This window comes from Vigna angularis, chromosome 8, assembly GCF_016808095.1.
Source record: "Vigna angularis cultivar LongXiaoDou No.4 chromosome 8, ASM1680809v1, whole genome shotgun sequence".
Classification (NCBI taxonomy): Eukaryota; Viridiplantae; Streptophyta; class Magnoliopsida; order Fabales; family Fabaceae; genus Vigna; species Vigna angularis.
Window position 1 is genome coordinate 33,224,913 of NC_068977.1, and position 20,775 is coordinate 33,245,687.

General features: G+C 27.9%; 2 protein-coding genes across 2 annotated transcripts; both read right to left on the reverse strand.

The window, feature by feature from the left end:
* Positions 1-1,432: 1,432 nt before the first annotated feature.
* Positions 1,433-6,001, reverse strand: LOC108344733 (uncharacterized). The gene is made up of 11 exons (XM_017583210.2): positions 5,843-6,001; positions 5,688-5,780; positions 5,484-5,548; positions 4,632-4,686; positions 3,731-3,817; positions 3,292-3,376; positions 3,099-3,194; positions 2,658-2,842; positions 2,492-2,580; positions 2,053-2,152; positions 1,433-1,929 (listed from the first exon to the last, which is right to left on the reverse strand). The coding sequence occupies exons 1-11, from the start codon at positions 5,891-5,893 to the stop codon at positions 1,885-1,887; spliced, it is 951 nt and encodes a 316-aa protein (XP_017438699.1). The 5' UTR covers positions 5,894-6,001; the 3' UTR covers positions 1,433-1,884.
* Positions 6,002-7,172: 1,171 nt separating this feature from the next.
* On the reverse strand, positions 7,173-13,578 carry LOC108343874 (phosphoethanolamine N-methyltransferase). The gene is made up of 12 exons (XM_017582297.2): positions 13,465-13,578; positions 13,172-13,296; positions 11,047-11,184; positions 10,769-10,906; positions 10,153-10,296; positions 9,259-9,369; positions 9,016-9,157; positions 8,458-8,738; positions 8,177-8,338; positions 7,852-7,905; positions 7,674-7,748; positions 7,173-7,469 (listed from the first exon to the last, which is right to left on the reverse strand). Exons 1-12 carry the CDS (start codon positions 13,487-13,489, stop codon positions 7,371-7,373), a joined length of 1,494 nt encoding a protein of 497 aa, XP_017437786.1. The 5' UTR covers positions 13,490-13,578; the 3' UTR covers positions 7,173-7,370.
* Positions 13,579-20,775: the final 7,197 nt, after the last annotated feature.

Consider the following 20,775-nt stretch of genomic DNA (forward strand, 5'->3'; position numbering starts at 1 on the left):
GGTTTTTGTGTTCTGGTTTAGGTATTGGGGTCCTTTTTGTTAGTGTTTTTGTTAGTTATTCTTTGGTGGATGTGTATTTTAGGGTTGTTGTTGGGTGTAAAGTTTTGATTTTTTGACACGCACTTCTTTTTTGTACAATGTTTCATTTTACAGCAATAGATTTCATTCCAGAAAAAGGTGAAAAAAGTAAGTAAATGTGTAATAGTGAACAAATAATTGGGAAAAAAACTGCAGAGTTGGTGGGATCCAATGCTCAAATAACTGAGGACGTAGGTGTCTACATAAATGTTTTAAACTCAAAATATTGATTATCATGTCAATAATACACCATTAAATTCAACAAGATTGGTATATTATGACTAAAACATATTATTTATAAAATTTATAGCACAAAACTTTAAATAAATCACGACTTATTCCCTCTCTTATCTCTATCATGTATATAGAACATTTACAATATCTTATACTCTCATATAATCAAAGTCATATAATCAAAGTTATATAATCATCGCAACATACACACAAACAAATATAGAAAAGTTCCGCTTACAAAACCAATAACAATATAATATATATGCATAGCAAGTGAGCACAATTTAATATCAACATTAATTTATAGCATAATCTTACTTATAGTGATAAAAATATGAAAGCAATTTAAGTCGAAATTGGTCACTAAGTTATTCTTTTCCACAGAAGTTATTGCTAAAGACTTAGCAGCTGATAACAAATAGCATTAATATAAGGAGATTTAGAATAAATTTTTGGCAACTCATATTGGATTATAACGAGAGGTATATGTTTTAATCATTTGACTGATACATTAAAATGCTATACTTACCTTTATTTATTTATTATCATAATTCTTATTAATTATATATAACTAAGTCCAAACATAATATATTTTAAAAAATCAATCCGTTGGCTCTTAATAATATTATAATTGTTTACATTTATCTAACCACTTATAGAAATGATATTAAGATACTTTAAAACATACGTTAAATCACATGAGAATATCACTTGAATGAAAATCAATACAACTCCTCCTTCCCAAATGTTGAACATTATTGCCTAAGCAAATGCTTAAGAAATAAGTTGGTTCACTCAAATGACATAGCATATACTAAAACATAAAAATGCACTTCTTTAAATGAAAACTTAAATTTATCTGTTCAAAAAAATTTTATGTCAATTTTAATCATCAGCAAATCTGTTTTAGTCCAATTAATTCAAATTTTACTAACTATAATTAATATTTACAAATAGTAAAATATTGATATTTATATAATAATTATTCATTAAAAAATTGTGTTCATATATATCATTAGGAACTAGTAATTTATAAACATTATTCAATTAAAAATTGATTAAATATCTAAAGTTGAAACAAATTATTAAAAAAAACAAAGAAAATAAACATAGAGTGAGATTTGAGTAAAAATATTTGTAATAGCAATGTTAAAAATTTTCTAGAGTATAATTTTTCTTTCTCTCATACTTGTATTGTAGGCTGAAGATGGAATGGTAAAAAAAATAGGTCAATTTTTGTGCTTTGGAACGGAGAACAGCAGCTTTAAGAGGAGGCAGAACACACTTCACTTTTTTTGGTCTTCACCTTTTTCCTCTGCATTTGGTGTTTTGTAGCAATTGGAGTTTCTTTGTCTATGGTTTTCTCTTCAATGTGAATGGTTCATTCTTTTCTTTAATTCCAGTTCTGTAATTCCATTCAATCCTCTCTACACTAGGGCAGTTGTTTATTCAAATACATCAAACATGAAATAACCAAATATCTAAAATGTTGCTGGAGTAAAAGCCATGTTCGATATTTATTCACAAATTGAAATCAATTCATATTTTCAGAAACTATATAATAAAATCTTCTTACTTTGCCCTAACCAACTCAAGTGGTAATGTTTCCATCGCCATCTGAAAGTTCACAAAAAGAAAATTGTTAGTCAGAAACATGTCTTTGCTAGCATAACATAAAAATGATACTTCAAAGTGAAGAATGATAAATGATTACAAATCTAACAAAGGACCTGCACCTACCCCTAGTCTTGGAGTTTTGGGGTCAGATTTCTTATGCAATTTACTTAGCTCTGCCTGAAAGCTTATAACAATTGCAACTTTGAACTCAATTGAGAAGGGACTGCACCAAAGTGATAGCATAAACATCAAGCCCAATTGATTCAGTATGCCATAAACATGAGTTTTTACAGTAACAGTAATTCACGAGACGATATTTATGAAATGAAAAGTGCTCAACATGAAAAAGTTAAAAGCACATAGGAGGAGAATAATCATGTTGGTGAATGTTAGGATCCAATTGAAAGGTATGAGGTGTGAGTTCCAATTTAACGTGGTTTCTTAACAAAGAGTCATCATTTACAAATTACCTGTGTGTGTGTGTGCATGTGTTCAGTTTTGGATGTAACATAACCCTTGTGAAATAAATTGGAGGAGAATCATGATGAAAAGCACAACATACCCAGCTAAGGTTGTTGGACATGTCAGAAGACGAGGTAGTATTACATAAATAGGTAGAGTCAAACCTCGGCATACATCTCCATCTGCTATCTGCTAAATAAAAATAAAATTAACAGCTTATTCTGAAATGACAAGCTCCAATACAACACAAATCCACCATCACTTGCCTGTGTTGTTTGAATCAGAGAGGTTTCAGTCACAATTTTCTCCCCAAGAAGAATGGATTCCACTCGAAACAGCTGAATGTCAATTGCCTGAATTGGAACTGCAGAAGCTTCTACAGTTAGCTCACCACTAATAGTGCCAGACAAAGAACACTGAGTTGAGATTTTTCCTGTCACCCGAAATCCACCTATTCAAGAAGATCATAGTTTCATGAGCCACACAACCTTTTCTCATTGATATTTATAACCTTTTCAAATCCACTACTGATGTATTTTTTCCATGTAACACAACAAGGTTAATATAGCCACAGAGCATGATAGTGAGTTACAACTTCTGATGTGAGATATTAGAGCATAACAATGGTGCAATTTTTGTTTTAGTTCCGTCTGTCTTTTCATGAGACCAGGTCAACGTGTGTACTCATTGAAGGTAAACCAACATACCAGATTTTAATTCATGAAGTAGAGAATGCCTTTGAGTGTCTTGGGTGATGTAAAAGATTACCATCTCTGGAGAAAGTGGTCTTTGTGGAAGATCAGCTGAATTTTCCACAAAAGAGAGACTAGTAGTTTAGAACTTCTATTCATTCACATACAAAAAACAAAGAACAAAGATTTGGGCCAAGCACAATCTTACCTTTATCACTTTCAACTATGAACTCTGTTGTTGCTGATAATGATTTATGCAAGTATCCACGAGGTATATCTACAGTCACCAAATACTATAGAGGATATCAACACCAACCTTAATACTAAAAAGAAAAATGATAAGGAATAACAATGAAAAATTATGTAATTGGGATCCTTTTACAATGCAAGACTTTATTCCACCAGTGAACTATAAGGCTCACCAAATCTTGTTACCAAAATGATGTGGCCCTTTCATGTTCAGTGACAGAGTAAGTGTATAATGAAAAGAATTTAGACTGGCAGCAGATTAATTTTAGACTCTTCAGTAAATGTCAAGAAAAGAAATGAAAATATTTAGATATTAGGACTTTGTAATAATGATAATACTAATAATTTCATCTTAAAGATCAGTTGCCCAACAAAAACACTTCCTAAGAAAATTTTACCTGGATGCTTATATTTGCACCATGGAACGTCTCATAAAATCTTTCTAAATTTTCATCCTGCTGCCGTAGCTTCAACGAGAATGGTATCTGCCATAAAGATTGCAAAACTTACAATGAGTATTAACATGAGAAAATAGGTCATATAAGCCAAGTATAAAACTGAGAACTTCATCAAAAGAGCATCTAGAAGAGTGCATTATTGAAATATTTCAGAAATTCCAATTACTTTAGCGGAATGGTATCACATTTTTAGCAAAACTATGAAACCAAATCCAGAGTATTCCAGACCACTTAATAGCACATAAACACATATAAATGAGAACAGGGAGAAATACAAAGAATTAAACAGGCAGATTTTAAAAATGAAACTTCTATAAAATTATTAAAACTGAATCGCATTTTACATGCTATATTACATACTAATAACACTTTAGTGCTCCTCTCCTTCAAATTTAAATTTCATTGCTTTTAACTAAGATGATTTAGATGAGAAAAGACACATTTGATTGACATAACAGAAATATTTACCAAATATAATGTACAAAAAAACTTTTAAAGCAGTAATTAAATATGATGTTGTAGAACTCAGATAATGACTTGAAGGGAAATTCACCATAAAGCATGAGAATCACAAGCCAGTAATACTCTTTTTTTTTTAGATTCTTTTCTTATTTAGAAGTTTTCATGATATAAATAAAATAAAGCACCAAAAACAAGAAATAAAAGAAAAGCCTAATTTGAGTAGCTCAATCTTCTTTCCAGTAGACCACCGATAATAGGATATTTACAGTCATGTAAAAGTTATCTCAAGAAAAGCAAGAAATAAATTGTACCCAAGTAACTGAACAAAATAAAATTGCTTTGAATAGGCGCTTTTATTCATTTGCTATTGATACACTACCTCTGATGTACCCAAGCCAATCTTTCCAGAAGATTTTATCTCAGTGATCCTGTTCCTGTTAGAAGCCAATCACAAGAATTATGTACCCTTGTCCTAATGTGAGCAAAAGAATTTAGAAACATGTGAAGGAATTATTTCAGATGTTTCCTCTAACTTCGATAGATAATGCCCTTATTAGCTCAATCTAGCTATAGAGCATCCTAAATGAAAGTGATGAGTCAAAGGTACACTCACAACTTTTACCATGAAAAAAAAAATTAAATGATCCAGATTCATGAAGGTTTTACCCACTGCAGATAGATTGACGTGTACTGTAGGTGAATTATATAGCTAGGTTAAGGATAATGCATTACATCCCATTAAAAAATCAGATCGATCTTTACAACAACGCAGAGTTATCCATAGAACATGCAGTTTATAAGGACAACTATCATGGTTTACTTATCCAAAGAGACCATATGTTTGGTAAATTGAATATGCTTGAAAAGCGCTGTCAATCATATAAATACACCAAAAGGAGAAATTTTGAAACGAAAGAAAAACTAATAACAACAGTGAACAATGTCATACTGTTACAATTTCCAAGATCACGACACTGCATTAATTTGGTCTTTTTGAGGCAACATCGCATTATCTTTGGATAACTAAAAATCAAATATCTATATGAAAGGCTAAAATTCTTTGAAAAAATGGAACACAAGATGTGATCAACACGGTCAAACACAAACTACATCTAACAGCATAACCTCCAGTTACAGCAAGAGTATTATATATGAAAGCACTAAAACTAGAAAAGAAAATCATAATTAGTAATTTCCGCAAGAATGCACACCAATTATTTTGAAAACTTACACAATTGGGATAGGCTTAATAACGCCGTAGAACGATTCAACAACCCCAGCTGATCCTCCACGAACCTTCAACATGGCATCAAAACATGTTTCAAAATCAAAGCTACCCAATGAGAATCGCCCTTTGGCTTAGAACAAAGGAGTGATTTTGAGCATAAAGTTGAAATATTTTCGCCATTTTCTGAACGATAAAAGAAGATGGTACCTGCAAGTTGACGGATCCTTTGACAGTGAGGCGAATTCCATAGTGGTAAATTGAAGACTGAGTTTTGAAAACGATTTTGCCTTCCAGAGCTTCCTGTAAAATCAAATCATGAACAATGTTTAGAGAGAGAGAAAAGAGAGAGAGTAAGGTTTTACCGAAGGGCGATAGATACGATTAGAACGAGAGAGCTTGAGTTCGACGGACATGGCTGCCAACTCCCTTCTCAAACACTGGATTTAACAGTTCTGTTTTTGTGTTTTAGGTATTCCGAAATTTACTCAAAATTAACTTTAATGGAATAGATTCCTGAATCTTTTGAAAACTTTTTACAATTTTTTAACAAATTAAAGAAATGTTATTAGATTAGATTCTTGATTTTGCAAATCTTCTATAAGAATTATAGCTGATTTTTTTTGTTTGTATAGTTAAAAAATATTTTAATTTTTATCATTTTAGTACATGTATTTAAAAAAAAAAAATCATTCTTGTATATATTATTTTTAATATCTTATGTTTCTTATATTATTTTGTTTCTAAGTAACTGTTACGAAAAAGACGAAAACATTGAAATGATATGCACAAAAATTTAAAATAAAATGCTTTTAAATACCTAGATCGAGACAAAAAAAAACTATAATTGTCAAATAAATTATTAAACTTTTAAATTGAATTCTTAAAGTTAGTTTACAACGTCTTAAATCGCAATAAAATGAATAATAAAGCATTTTGCAGTAGCTTTATTAATTTTTGGGAAATTTCGATTCCGGAGTTATAGAAAACCAAAGAGCTGGTTAGAAATATTTTCAATTAAAATTACTTCAATATTTAAAGAATAAGGAGTTCACTTTGATTTAATGGTGTGAAGTTCTTGATTTATCATAATGGCACTCAAGAAATAGTCTCTTGAACAAACGGCATTGAATGTATACAGCTACAATATCACTATTAATGGACTATGTAGGAATGAAAAAGGGAAAGAGGCCATGAATCTCTTTCAGAATATGCATATCAAGAATATGGTTCCTCATATAGTGACTTCATTTTCTCTTATCTATGGTTTATGCAAATCTGAGAGAATTTCGTATGTTTGGATGTTTCCGATGAGATACATGGTACAAATTATTCACAAAAAAAATTACTTACAATTCCCTATTGGGTGCTTTATGCAAAAAATCATCAACTAGACAAGATAATTGAACTATTTAGGATATGTACAATTGTTTTCATTCTTGCTTTTCAATTTCTGAAAGTTTTAGCTCATCTGTATTCTCGTAATGTTTTTCTGTTTGCTGTATCTGTGTTTTGTAGTAACCAGATAATGTTATTTTTCCTGTCTCTGCATAATCGTTTCTGTTACTTCAAGTGCTTCAGAAGCTAAACAAACTGGTTTATGTTTTTACCACTTTTCATACCACGGTTCCAAAAGTAGAGAGATAGTTACAGGAAGCAAGATATTGAAATATATTTGGAGCATGGAAACCATAATTAGTCATGAACATCACATTCAAATGGAAGAGGATATATAGAAGTTTCGTTTATCTTGTGCTAGAATGCACAAACATTCTTTTCTCAAAAGATATAAATAACAACAAAATAGTTTTACAAACTGTCATCTGGAAAACTGTTCATACTACTGAACAAAATATATAGGCATAATAAGAGATATGATGAGAGAATTAAGCATCATTTCTTCTGGGCAATGAACAAACCCCATATTTGTTCACCATCTGCACCCCTCATCTGCTTGGCCTTCCATCTTTCACTAATTTTATTGTAGTCTTCCTGAAACCAATGATTTCCACCAATGAATCAATGCTCTGAAAATAAAGCTTACACTTGAATAAAAGAAATGTAACCAATTTTGACATTCTCTTTTCAGTAAACATCTCTTCTATGGATTGAAATTTATGTGAATCTCATGGAATCGGACTCATTTAGTGGGAGCATCACGTAAAATTTTTAAAACATACAAAAAAAAAATCTCACCTTCGAGAATTCATCAATGAAATCATCCTTCTTGCTCTCAAGGGCATTTAATTCCTGTTGTAGTGTTTTCATGAACTGAAAAACACAAGTATTCAAGTAAAAATTTTGCTTGGATTATCATAGGCAAAATATACTAACTGACAATGAAGTAAACCGCCACCATTTTGTTCTGACATACCAAATTAGATTGATCCTCGGCAATGACATCATTAAATCCAGCATTTTCGAGCATCTGTGCATGATTTAGAATAAAAGAAGCATGTCATGTACAAGAAGTATCAGCATGAATACTAAATTATATGTTATTTCATGGTGTTTCTTTTTATGTTATTCTCCCACCAGAATTGGTGTTTTATCTTGATAATTTGTATAACAAAAGTTTACATTCAAGGTTAATATAGAATCTCTAAGAGAACAGTGCTAAAAACATTTATGAAACCAGAACTAAAATTTATTCATAATTTCAGGTGTGATAAAGAAGCCAAATGATGTTATCATCATACCTGAGAATATGTTTTCATCTCATGGATATAGTATCCTCCCTTTTGTATGTAGTCAGCATATCCTACTGATAGACTTCCTACACTTTTGCAGTAATCAGTAATTAGAAGTGTACCTCCAGGCTTCAACCATTTGTAAAATGATCTAAATAGTGATGGTTTATCCTGAATAAATCAACAAAAATTTGCAGAAAATGGAAGTTAGGAATATGAAATGAACTCAAAATACAAAAGGGTGTGGCCTTTACTTAAGAAAAATTAAAAAGCCAAAGATGGTTCCTTACTTTGATGTGTAGCAATGTGTCACGGGAATAGATTACATGGAATGTATTCTCAGGGTATGAATTTTTAGTGCAATCTGCACATTCAAATTCTACTGAACATTTGAGCCCAATTACACGTTCAATGGCAAGAGAAATCATGTTTATGGACAGGTCAATGCCAACTACCTCAACATCAAAATTTTCAGCCATGTAAATGTCACCTCCCCCAGTACCACAACCAACATCCAAAACTTTTTGGCCTGGTTTTAGTCCCAACTTTGCCACAAATTCCTTTGTTGTTTCTGCAAAAGCAAAAGCACTTTCAATTCAGTAACATATCAAATCTACTATGAAAGGAGAATTCTGTATTGCATAACAAAACATATGAAGGAGTTATAAGGTGACTTGATGGTAAAGATTGGAAGGGAGGGATGGGAAAGGTTATGAATTCAACTCTCTAAAGTTATAAGGTTGGTTTGGTGCGTTTGGAAAAAAAGGTAGAAGAGGTTGTAGATTGAACGACTAATACTAACAACTAATATTTATCGATAAAAAAAACATGAAAGTGGAAAAGCACACCAAGTCCTCCTGTGCTCACAAAGCCTTGGCCAAAAACACTCTCATAGAGTAAAATATCCTTGTGATTATACTCAACACTATCTAAGAACCGCTGGAACCTCCTATCATCTTGTGATCTCACTTTTTGCCATATCCAACAAATCTGCATGACAGGTTCACGGTGTTAATCAGATACTTTGAACCAATTGAATAAACTAAAATAAGATATAATAATTAAGAGAAATGGAAACCATGTTTTGTTACCTGGTTTTGATTCTTCTTGTTTCTTACATAAGCTCCAATGCATTTACAGCCAATAAGCGAAAGTTCAAAGGAATTCCCTCTATCATCAATCTTATGGCACTCTTTAAACACCTACATGAAAATAAGAAATGTAATCAAAACCAAACCCTTTTAGAAATTAGAGTATATTTAGACAATTTTTACCATAAATACTTTAACAAGTAAAAATTAAACTTGGTTTACAAAAAAATTATTATATGATTTCCTTAAACTTTTATCTGCAACTTTGTGCATAAATTAATTTAGATGAAGAAATTCATTTCGTTCATTTTAGAAATGTTCATAGAAAAGTTTGTAAAAACGTTTCGTTAGTTTAATAACAGTGCATAGTCAGTTCAACTTTTTATAAGATGGTTTTCGATGGTTTCTTCATCTGAAATTCTTTCTAAAGGGTCTGCTTCTAATTCTATTCTTGAATTTTGTATTTTGAAAGCATTTATAGTGCATACACATGCTACTACTGCTGCTTAGATTAATCATGTAGATCGGTATCTTTCCAAAGATTACTTTATTATTGTGAGGATCCTGGTTTGTCAGCTTATAATAAGAGATCTTTCAAAGGTTGTTTTGTTTCTTTTTATTGGTACAGCTTCTGTGTTTCATGCTGAGATTACTGAAATTATGAAGGCTATTGAGTATGCTCATTAGTTTGGTTGGAGTTCTTTATTGATTTAGAGTGATCCTATGCTAATTTTCATGCTTTTAAGAAGCATCATGTTGTTGCTTGGAGATTAAGGAGCAAATGGTTGAGATCCCAGAAATTATGTTCTTCCATGAACGTTTTATATTCACACATTGCAGAGAAAGGAATGATTTTGCAGATAGATTGACCAATTGACTACACTGAGAACAAACCTTGGTGTAAAATCTAGGTTCCCTGTAGTGAGTTGGGTTGCATTTTCTCTTGGAATCTCCAGATTGGTGGAAACATGATTCTCTGAAGAACACATATCCACCTACTTTTAACCATTTGATCATCCTTCCTGCTAAATTCTCAACCTGAAATGAATAAAGGGAAACACAAAAAACCTTACAATAACGAAGGTAAAACGAGGTAGCGACAAGGAAGCCATGTCACTATTTGTCTGTTTCTCACAGTGATGAAAAACCCTCTTGCGTGTAAAAATGAAACTAATAATCATCATGGTTTTTGTTTTTCTTTCCACCACTTTGGCATGAGAATCAACTACTTTCAAATTGACCAATAGAAGATAGCTAGAAACATCAATACATCATTGTCATTCATTGCGAAAGCAAAAGTACAGAACCATAACCAAAAGAAGCCATCAACCACAAGGTAAAATTAAGGAACTCAATAATAAACTCCAAATTTAACATCAAGATTCTACAATCTGGTCATTTTCACTTGGAACCAGAACCGATTGCATCATACATCATGTTATCTTCAACATAACTGAACAAAAAGCCAAGAAAATTTCTATGGCTTGATATTTTCCACTCAAAAACTCACCTCCTCATCGGAAAGATACATGAGTAACCAATTCGAGAAAATCAGATCAACAGACCCTTCAGAAATCTGCAAGTTCGGAGATGTGACATCAGCACACATGAACTTGACATTCTTGTGGTGCCCATTAATGTTCTCATTCTGCATAAAATTTATGTGAGATGAGAAATTAGGGTATTAGTCATTACATCATAACATGGGTAGGATCAATTTTTTTTTTTTCATGTTGACAAACATAATCACTAATTAGTGTTCAAAGTGTGATTAGAAATTGCAGTTACCTTCTTTATAGCACTCTCAATGAAATCCACAGCAAGTAACTGACCAGCTTGCTTGGCCAATTCTCCTGTGAATCTTCCAATACCTGCTCCAAGTTCTACTACTGATTTTCCTTCATATGCTGGTAGTAAAGACAAAACCTTTGTGACAAAATATAGATGATGAGTCAAAAAAAATTCACTTTGAAAATAAAAAACTAAAGGGGTACTGATAAAAGGTACAAGAAGAAATTTTCTAGCCTCTCATTGCTTCTTACATTAAACAAAAAAGAAATATATATATATATATATATATATATATATTACATTGAAATTAAACTAATTTAATATTTATTTTTTAAATCATTTCAAACATTTAATGTTACATATTTAATTTTGAGTTTAGTTTTTATATACTGTTAACTTAGTTACATGTTTATGTATCAAGTAATTAGAAGTCATTATATGAATTTTAGAATAATATTTACATAAAATTAACAACCTACCACATAACAATTCATATTTAGTCAATTTAGGATACAAAATTTTGCATTGTAATTAAATTATTTTTATCATGAAATAATTAAATTCTTTAATATATTTCATCATTGGCACACAATAAATAACCCCTAAAACAGCAATATTAAAAACCAATGATGTTGTCTCTTATTTGTACGAGAGATAGTAAATAAATAAAAAATATACTTTTACATACATAAATTTTTTATAGTCATTTTATCAGTAATTTTCTTTTACTTTTTATTTTTTATTATTATATTGCGTATAAAATGAATGTAAAAGTAGGATTCTTACTTTAGTAAATATCAATGATATTTTTTAGCACGCTTCTGTGACACATTTTCATAATTTAAAATTCACAAAACTATAATTAATACTTTCTATTGAATTTTACAAGTAGTTTTATGAATCTTAAAATGTTCCACCCAATAACTAAGAGCATATTAAAAAGAATAATGAAAATATATTAGTAATATTAGCATTCTATAAAAACATATATTAGCATTCTATAGTAGAACAACTCAATTCGAATTATTATCTCTCTTTTATTAAGTTTCTTATTGTCATATAGAATTTACAAATATTCACTGATTCTCACTCTAGTTTTAGTATATTTATAGTTTATTTTTAACAGTTCTAGCTTTTATCTTTCTACTCATAAGAACTCTCATTTACATTTGAAATTTAAAAAAAAAATGTAGCTGTTCATATAAACAACTTTTGTAAAACCTCGTTTACTCTAATGATATTTTGTAACTTTTAAAGCTTAAGAACCAACGTAAACAATTACATTGGAATTACTCTTTTGTAAATATTTCTATGAGAAATTTCCCCGTAAGTTAAAATTAGTTTTTTTTTTTTTAAATTCGAATAATTTATTTAATTTTTTATTTACATTCTGTAAAAAATAATTTTCTCAATTTATTTTGTTTTTTTATCTCTCTTAAAATAAGTACTTATGATGAAAAAAATTATCCAAAATCTAACGTAAAATGTTTTTTAAATGTTCTTATAAATAAGTTTTTTACATGTTAGTGAACGTTGAAGGGAAATTGACTACTCATTATTCATCAGCAATAATTTTTTATCGTATAGGTTAATAATTTGATTTATTTTAAAATTCAAATGTTATGTAATAAAATTTGTATAGATCAAATGTTCAGTTTTTTATTTGTTTAATTATATAAATTAACATTTTTATTTTTAATTACTACTTTTATAATACCACATTACTTTTTAATTGGTAAATTTTATTATTTAGGATAAGTGAGTGGATCCATTTAGTTTAATTATATTACAATAAGTATATATAACAAAAAGAAGTTTAATAAATAGGTGAACTGTATAACTATAACATAAATATAAGAAATAAAATAGAAAAATAAAATATGTTTAAATGATGAACTTATTTAATCTAAGAACTCATGAAGATTTGAGTTAATTTACAAACATAAAATATATAACTTATTTTTAATTAAAATAATAATAAAAGAAAGTATAATAACGAGTAATGAAATGAATTGTTTAACAAACTTGAAAAAAAAGAAAAAAAAAGAAAAAGTTGATTATATAATTAATAGTAAGAAGAAGAAGAATATGGTTAGTGTGAAGAAAAGGAAACGAAACGCACTTCTGGTCTCTCTTCCTTGTCGAGATGAGAGGCGTTTGAATCCAACATCATCGACTCTACCGACAACTCTGTCGTGTGTTCCATCCAGTAGCTTTTCTGAACACACCGTTCATCCATACCTCCACCTGCACATTTTCCTTACAATATATTCACATTTATTTCATATATATTAAAAAATACATTATATTCATATTTTAAAAATATAATATCAAATAAATATAAAAAATTTGTATGTAAAAATATCATTTTCTTTTTCTAACAAGAACATTTCATTCATGCATGTTCATCATCACCTTGCACCATCGTCAACGAAGCCATCAATAATCACTCTGCAATATCACTTATATTACCTCTTCTCTTCTTTCCTTTACAACTCCTCCTCTCTTATTTATACACAAAAATCCTTCGTTACCAACAAACATTTCTAATTTCATTTTATGTTTTTTTTTTAATTTCAACGAGATGAATCTTGGTCCCACTTTTGCTATGTAACAAGAAACACCGACCTTCACATGTTCCTATTGACCCTACACTCTTCACTCAATCATTCTATGTTGTCCATTTCATATTATTTTCTTAATTCGAAAATTCAATTTTAGTTTAATCAAATTAATAAACATTTTTACTTTACAACCGTGTAATGTAACTAATTCATGTTATATTAAGGACCATACTAACAAATTGTAGATATTTTCTTTTATGATGAATAAGGAATCTTAACTAAAAAAAAGTAGGAGTAAAAGTAATATATTTTATTTAAACTTAATTTTAACAGCTAATCTTCATTTAAAGTTATCATAGCTTATTTTTTTACACAAGTCATAAATAAGTTTTTCTTCTTCCTACTTAAATATTATATCATCTTCATTTTACACCTAAATAAAAGATAGAAACAATTGTATCATTCTTAATCAATAACGATAATATTATGTCTCTATAAATGGAGGGAAAAAATTATAGATCTACAAAGAAATTAAAATAAGCTCATTCTTATTAATATTAACTAGTATTTATAGTTAAATATATGATAAAATTACTTATGTTCGTAATTATTTATGAGCAAATAGTTGATATTCGACAAGATAATAAATGAATAGTTGGTGAAATTTTTTTATTACAAATCAAGTATAAATAAACAATATTCAAACTCAATCTAACATGTTGTCATTCGTATATATAACTAAAAAAATTTATATTTCAGTGGTCCTAATTAGTTCATGTCATTGTTATCATAAATAGTTAGCACATTAATTCATTACCCAATAGCTAAAATATATCAACAAGATGTTCAAACCCTCCAATGTTTGTTTCATGTGTGAAATAATGTTTCTTTTAAACCCTCCAATCTCCTTCTTACAAAGTGTACTTGAATGGTGTTATGGAAATGTTCCTAACATGTTTTCTAGCATTTTATTTTAAATAAAGGTGAAAATTTTATTATGTTGGTCAAAGATTTTACGTGTTGAATCAATTAATCAAATGCAGCAATGCCATTGGAAGTGCTCCACTTGAGGTTGAAAAACTTAGATTACAATAGTGTAATCAATGATGGTCCATATATAAACTTTTCACTCTAAATTAATTTTGTGGTTGCAAATTTAAGTATGAAATTAACTTTAATATATATATATATATATATATATATATATATATATATATATATATATATATATATATATATATATATATATATATATTAACGTCAATTGATTCAAGTAACCATTTAAGAATTTGAATCTTTTGAATAAGATTCTATCTTCAAATGTTATATATAAAAATATGAATAGTTAATTGTTTAGTCGAATTATTTCACGAATTTGATATCTGTAAATAATTCTATTTAACTCATTTTAAATTAAATAAAACCTAAAAGTTACTTCTGAATTTCTAGACAAGAAAGAAAAGATATACACCGATATATGTAATTAATATTTTTCTTTAATATAATGACATCATAAACTATTAAAATCCTTTATAATATACAATTTTAATTTTCAAAACTACAAAATAGTACATGATAGTACTAGTGGCTAGATAAGAAGCTTATTAAATATATAATAACCACACAAAATTAAACATTTGGTTCCAACTCTTTTGTGTGAAATTAAATATTTCAACATTTAAAAAGAATTTCCATAAATATAGTAACTTGTGATCACTAATATTTGTTGAGTGCGAAAGAGATACCCGCGAAAGACACAAAAATTAACGTGGAACATTGACCTTTTTAAAAAATTATTAAGTAATTGAAAGTATATAAAATGAAATTTGACGAAAATATAAGGCTTTGGATAAATAATTCGTAATATATAGTGATATATGATTATTTAAACTATACTAAGAAGAGAGAAAGTGATATATACTAATCTTTATTCATATTATAAAAGATTCCGTATAACAAAGACAAAAAATGAATGATATGAGAATCCAAATTGGTATCTCGAGATGTGGTTGTGATTTGAGAAAGATAATAAATAATTGAAAGCATTATATGTGTTTGAGTCAGTGAATGAAAAGAAAAATTGATGATAGGATTTTGTTCCTTTACGAGTCAAGTTAATTTATTTAACTATTATTAATGAAGATATCTAATTTAAGGTTATAATAATGATTAGAATCAAAGTGTGAGTGTAAGTATTACATTAAGTAAATATAAGAATGTTCAGTATTATATAAAGTAAAAACTCATAAACTTATTTTAGGTTGAAAGTTGTGTTAATCAATTATATGATTCAAATTTTATTGATGTTATGTGTTTTTAGTAATTTTTTTTTCTGAAAAGACATATCAATAGAATCATAATTGAATGTTACTTTCGGTAACTACTTATACAATTTTGAAACTTTAAAAAACTAATTTAGTCTATCATTTTTAGAATTTTGAGTTTCATCCTTTTAATCAAATTTTATTAAGCTTATTTGAAGTTTTAAATGTGTTTTTCAACTAATATTGAAGAAAAGAATGTGTAAAACATTATAAATAACTCAAATACTATCATAAAATGCATTTAAAACATTAAATACATCTAACAAAATTTGGTTATAAAGACTAAATTCACATATTTATAAAGTTAAGAGACTAAATACATCAAAGTTTCGAAAATAGACTAATTTCAATTTTTACTTAAAGTTAAGAAATAAAAACATAATATAATATGAAAATTTTTGAAAGAAGCTAGAGAAGAAACGAAGGAACAATAATGGAATGTAGAGTACAAATAATTGAGAGAAGAAAAACACTAAATAAATAATGCATGCTTGAAAAAAAGAAAAGAAAGGGACATCATGCAAGAAAGAACAAATAGAGTGGGAAAAGTCTTTGTCTTTTTGTCTCATGGCATTGTTTGTTGTATTCCAAGTACATTTTTATTTTTACATTTGACAGTCATGTTTTCCAAAATTTTCACTCATTTTAAATATACAATTTAGTATAAAAAAATACTCAGATTTTGGAGAAATTGTCTTCACCTATGTTGTCTTTGGCTACAGCGGCATCAACTAGGGATGGTGGTACCTCTAAGATGACATACTTAACCATATCCACAAAGATTGTAACACACAAAAAATATGGAGAAATCCCAAACCAAGTGACATGTTCATTAAGATAACTTTTTGATTGGTTGATGTTGTTTGCAGTTTAATGGTCTATTGTTTTCTGTTGATGAAAAAATTGACCAAAACAAGACACTTAGGAAGAAACACACACAGCAATGGCTACCGTTGGAGGACAATGATTGATGTTTTTTTTTCTTTTTTTTTTAATTAATATTTATCCTTTTATTTTGTGGAGATAACATTTTATGGTTTATGTTTGAAATTTCATTTTCGAAGAGTAAGTCATGTTTTTGTTTTATAATCATTTTTTTTTATCTAAAATATTTCTCAAACAAAAAATATCAAGAACTTAAAAATTAAATGTTTTCTAGTCAAACTATTCATTAAAATTAAAGAATGTGTTAATTGGTATATAAGATATAGAGATAAAATTGGTATATATTTTAAAGACGAAACAAAAAACAGTTTATAAATAAATAAATAAACATATTTAACCCAAAATTTAATTTAAAATTGTGTTCCTAATTTCGATTAATATAATATTTTTATCGATTTCCTCTCAAAATTCAGAATTTCACAATGTTTCCTTGGCCTTTACCTCTACCAACCTCAATGATTCACCTTGTCCTATATTTTCATTTTTTTTTTGTTTTTCTCTCAAAACATTTATTTATTTTTCTCTGGGCTTTTGGTATTACAATTTTAAACCAGTTACTTTAACTATTTTTGGATTCCACCAAAAGAAAATATTTTTCAAGTTGAGAAATCATTGCATAAATAGTTGCAGCATTATAGAATAAGAAAATGTGAGTTACTAAAAAGAAAGAAAAAACATATACTTTAGCTCTTGAATTTGGAAAATGCTATATTATTCATTTTCAAAACTAAAGAAAACGTTAAAGAAAATGCATACCTAAAATTATATTATATATTAGTCAAAATCAAAAACTTATTCGACGTGTTATGATTTATTTCGTATTATTTTATTTATAAAAACTATATATATATTTACTTTTAAGATAAATATTTATTTCTTTTTCAAATAAAAGTTAAAATTGTAGAATGAGGTGAAGGTTCACCAAGGTGCTCCACTTTTTGAGTGTGGTAGGACTTTGTCTCCAATAATTTGTACTTTATTATATAAATATATTTCTTGGAAATTAAAAAAATAAGAAAAAGTAAATAAAACCTTGTGGACCATTACCACTGATGTGATAATTGCAGGCTTGTTTTCTTTCAACAGAGGATCAATAATTTCAACCAATGTTGGTTTGTTAAAGAATAAAGAAATTCATTCAATGATAAAAACAAAGAATGTAAAAAGTTTAATAAAAACAAGTGGGAAATAAAAATGTTTTATTAAAAAGACGTATTATTCAAATCTTTTGATGTCTCTTTGATAAAAGCATCAGTGGTGACAGTGGAGAAATTATGAATATTTTTAAATAAATTTTACATCTTTTTATTTTCAAAACAAACATAACATTATGTATGATAAATGAGTAGTGTTTCATTTTTAATGGAAAGAAGTTTGTATATGTTTGTATTTTTATTAAAAAGAATTTAAATGTTGACAAAATAATAATAAATATTTTTAAGTTTAAAACTAAGTTTTTTAATAAAATTAATCTAAAAAGTAATTTTCATGTTTATAAAGTCAATATATCTATAAGAATATAAATAATAGACTTTGTATTTATAAAGGAGAAAAACATATGTAAAAATATAATAGATTATATAAAACATATACAGAAATGTATAAAATATATTTGTTAAAAATACAAATGAGTGTGTAAATTTATTGAATATTAGTATATTCGTCTAATTAATATATTGACACAATAAATTCTTTAAATTTATTTATTATATATTGTTAAACTTGTCTAATTAATATATGTATAAATTTGTTTAATGTATATTAAAAATCTTGTCTAATTAGATAATAAATAAAATAGTTTAATTGTATAGACTGATCAATATATATATATGATTAGACTTGTTTAATATATTTTTAGGGGTTTGTTAACGCGCGTACGCCTGTTTTTCAGTTGGTACGTTTTAGCAATATGTACCGGGTTTTAGTAGACAAAAATATCCTTATATATCATGGATTCTAAGTTTTAAGGTTAAGGGTATTCTCTTTCATCTTTCTCACTCCAATCTTTTCTCTGTCATCTATACTGTAGCCCCAATTGAAAAAATAAAAAACACTTGCCGTTAAACAATCTTACAAAAAAAATGATTTTATAATGAGTTTTCATCTTATAATTTTTGTCTTATCTAATTTTATCCAATTTTCACAAGCATAAAGGAATTGGTAATTGACCTGGAAAAAATCAGAAATACTTGTTGTTAAACAATTTCTTACAAAAAATGATTTTATAATGAGTTTTTATTTTATAATTTTTGTCTTATCTAATTTTATCTAATTTTCACAAGCATAATGACATCAAAGGAATTGGTAATTGGCCTGGAAAAAAATCAGAAACACTCATTGTTAAACAATTTCTTACAAAAAATGACTTTATAATGAGTTTTCATTTTATAATTTTTGTCGTATATAATTTTATCTAATTTTCACAAGCATAATGACATCCAAAAGAATTGGTAATTGGCCTGGAAGGTTTTTTTAGAGATGATGATTCAACATATGCAGATGATGAGGGTTAGTGAAGATGGTGAAATTGAGAGAGATGAAAGAGAAATGATCGAGAGGAATAAGAGAGGTGAGTAAGGGTTTGGGGGTTTTTTTTTTTTAAGTTTTGAGAATGAAAATTATTAAAATACCCTTAACCTTAAAACTTAGAATCCATGATATATAAGGATATTTTTGTCTACTAAAATCCGGTACACATTGCTAAAATGTACCAACTGAAAAACAGGCGTACGCGCGTTAGCAAACCCCATATTTTTATATTCATCTAATTAAGTTGGAGAGTAATTCATCTAATGTTTTGTTTGTTATAAAAATAAATAAATGTTAGATATTTATAGGAAGTATCTTAAGAAATAGATTAAGTAATGTTTATTAATTACGCTGTGAAAACATATGATGTTGTAGATGACGTGGGCATGGATGTGCAGAACCGCCGCGTCCCTTGGTGTTGAAAAAAGAAGCAGCAGAAAATTAGCTTTTGGAATGAATGAAAGGTTATCTTTGTTCAACATTTAATGGTAATTTTTATTTTATCTTTTTGGGAAATATGAAAGTGACATCCTCTTTAATATATACTTTCATATATAGTATTTTTAAATTATTTCTTATTTTCTCCGACTTCATCAATATATATAGTGAGTTATCAATTGGATGCTTTGAACCAGATTCACATTGTCTTTGTGAAAGGGGTACAAGAAGTAAAAGTCATGGGCTTCCCAAGCATGTGGGAAGACAGTTTCTACTTACACCCCTGTAAAAATAAAAACTTTCTATTTTGTCTTTTTTTTACCGTACATCCGAAAATAAAAAATAAATTTATGGACTTTGAAGTTCATAAGTTTTTTGAATTGTACAATTAATGAATTCTAAATTATAGAATTCATAAGTTTTTTTTCTTTCTAAAAAAACAGCTTTTGAATTATAATTTTATTTATTTTTAATTTTTAAATATATTTTAAATGATATAATTTGAAAATTACCTTTTTTTAAAAGATAAAATAGTTTTCAAATTACACAACCCAAAAATAAATTTTTTCGAATTTTATAATGTAAAATTTACTTTTAGTTTTGAGATTATATAATACAAAAAATAAATAACTTCCAAAGATGGCTATGGAGTTCTAGGAAGACGCTGTCTTGTGGGATTTTTTTTTTATTTTCCTTTTTTATTATGTGAACACAAGAAAAAATTGATACCGAATGTGAATAGATCCTAATTTTGAGACTTCTGTATTTTACTAAGACTTAGTTTTGAAATGTATTAAATGCTTTCCAAAGTTTTATACAAAAAAACAGTGAAAAAATTTGTAATTACAAAAATCTCAAAACACATTAAACAAAGTTAATTAAATGAATGTAACTTTTATTATTGTATCTTATCTACAATGCTACAC

Excerpts from the sequence above, each read along its gene's own strand:
- LOC108344733 (XM_017583210.2), bottom strand. The coding sequence starts at position 5,893 with ATGTCCGTCGAACTCAAGCTCTCTCGTTCTAATCGTATCTATCGCCCT. Across the intron at positions 2,843-3,098 it reads ACTTCATGAATTAAAATCTG|GTGGATTTCGGGTGACAGGA; the intron begins GTATGTTGGTTT and ends CTTCTTGAATAG. Across the intron at positions 1,930-2,052 it reads CCAAAACTCCAAGACTAGGG|ATGGCGATGGAAACATTACC; the intron begins GTAGGTGCAGGT and ends GTGAACTTTCAG.
- LOC108343874 (XM_017582297.2), bottom strand. The coding sequence starts at position 13,489 with ATGGCTTCGTTGACGATGGTGCAAG. Across the intron at positions 8,739-9,015 it reads TGTGAGCACAGGAGGACTTG|AAACAACAAAGGAATTTGTG; the intron begins GTGTGCTTTTCC and ends TTGCTTTTGCAG. Across the intron at positions 8,339-8,457 it reads ACACATTGCTACACATCAAA|GATAAACCATCACTATTTAG; the intron begins GTAAGGAACCAT and ends TGATTTATTCAG.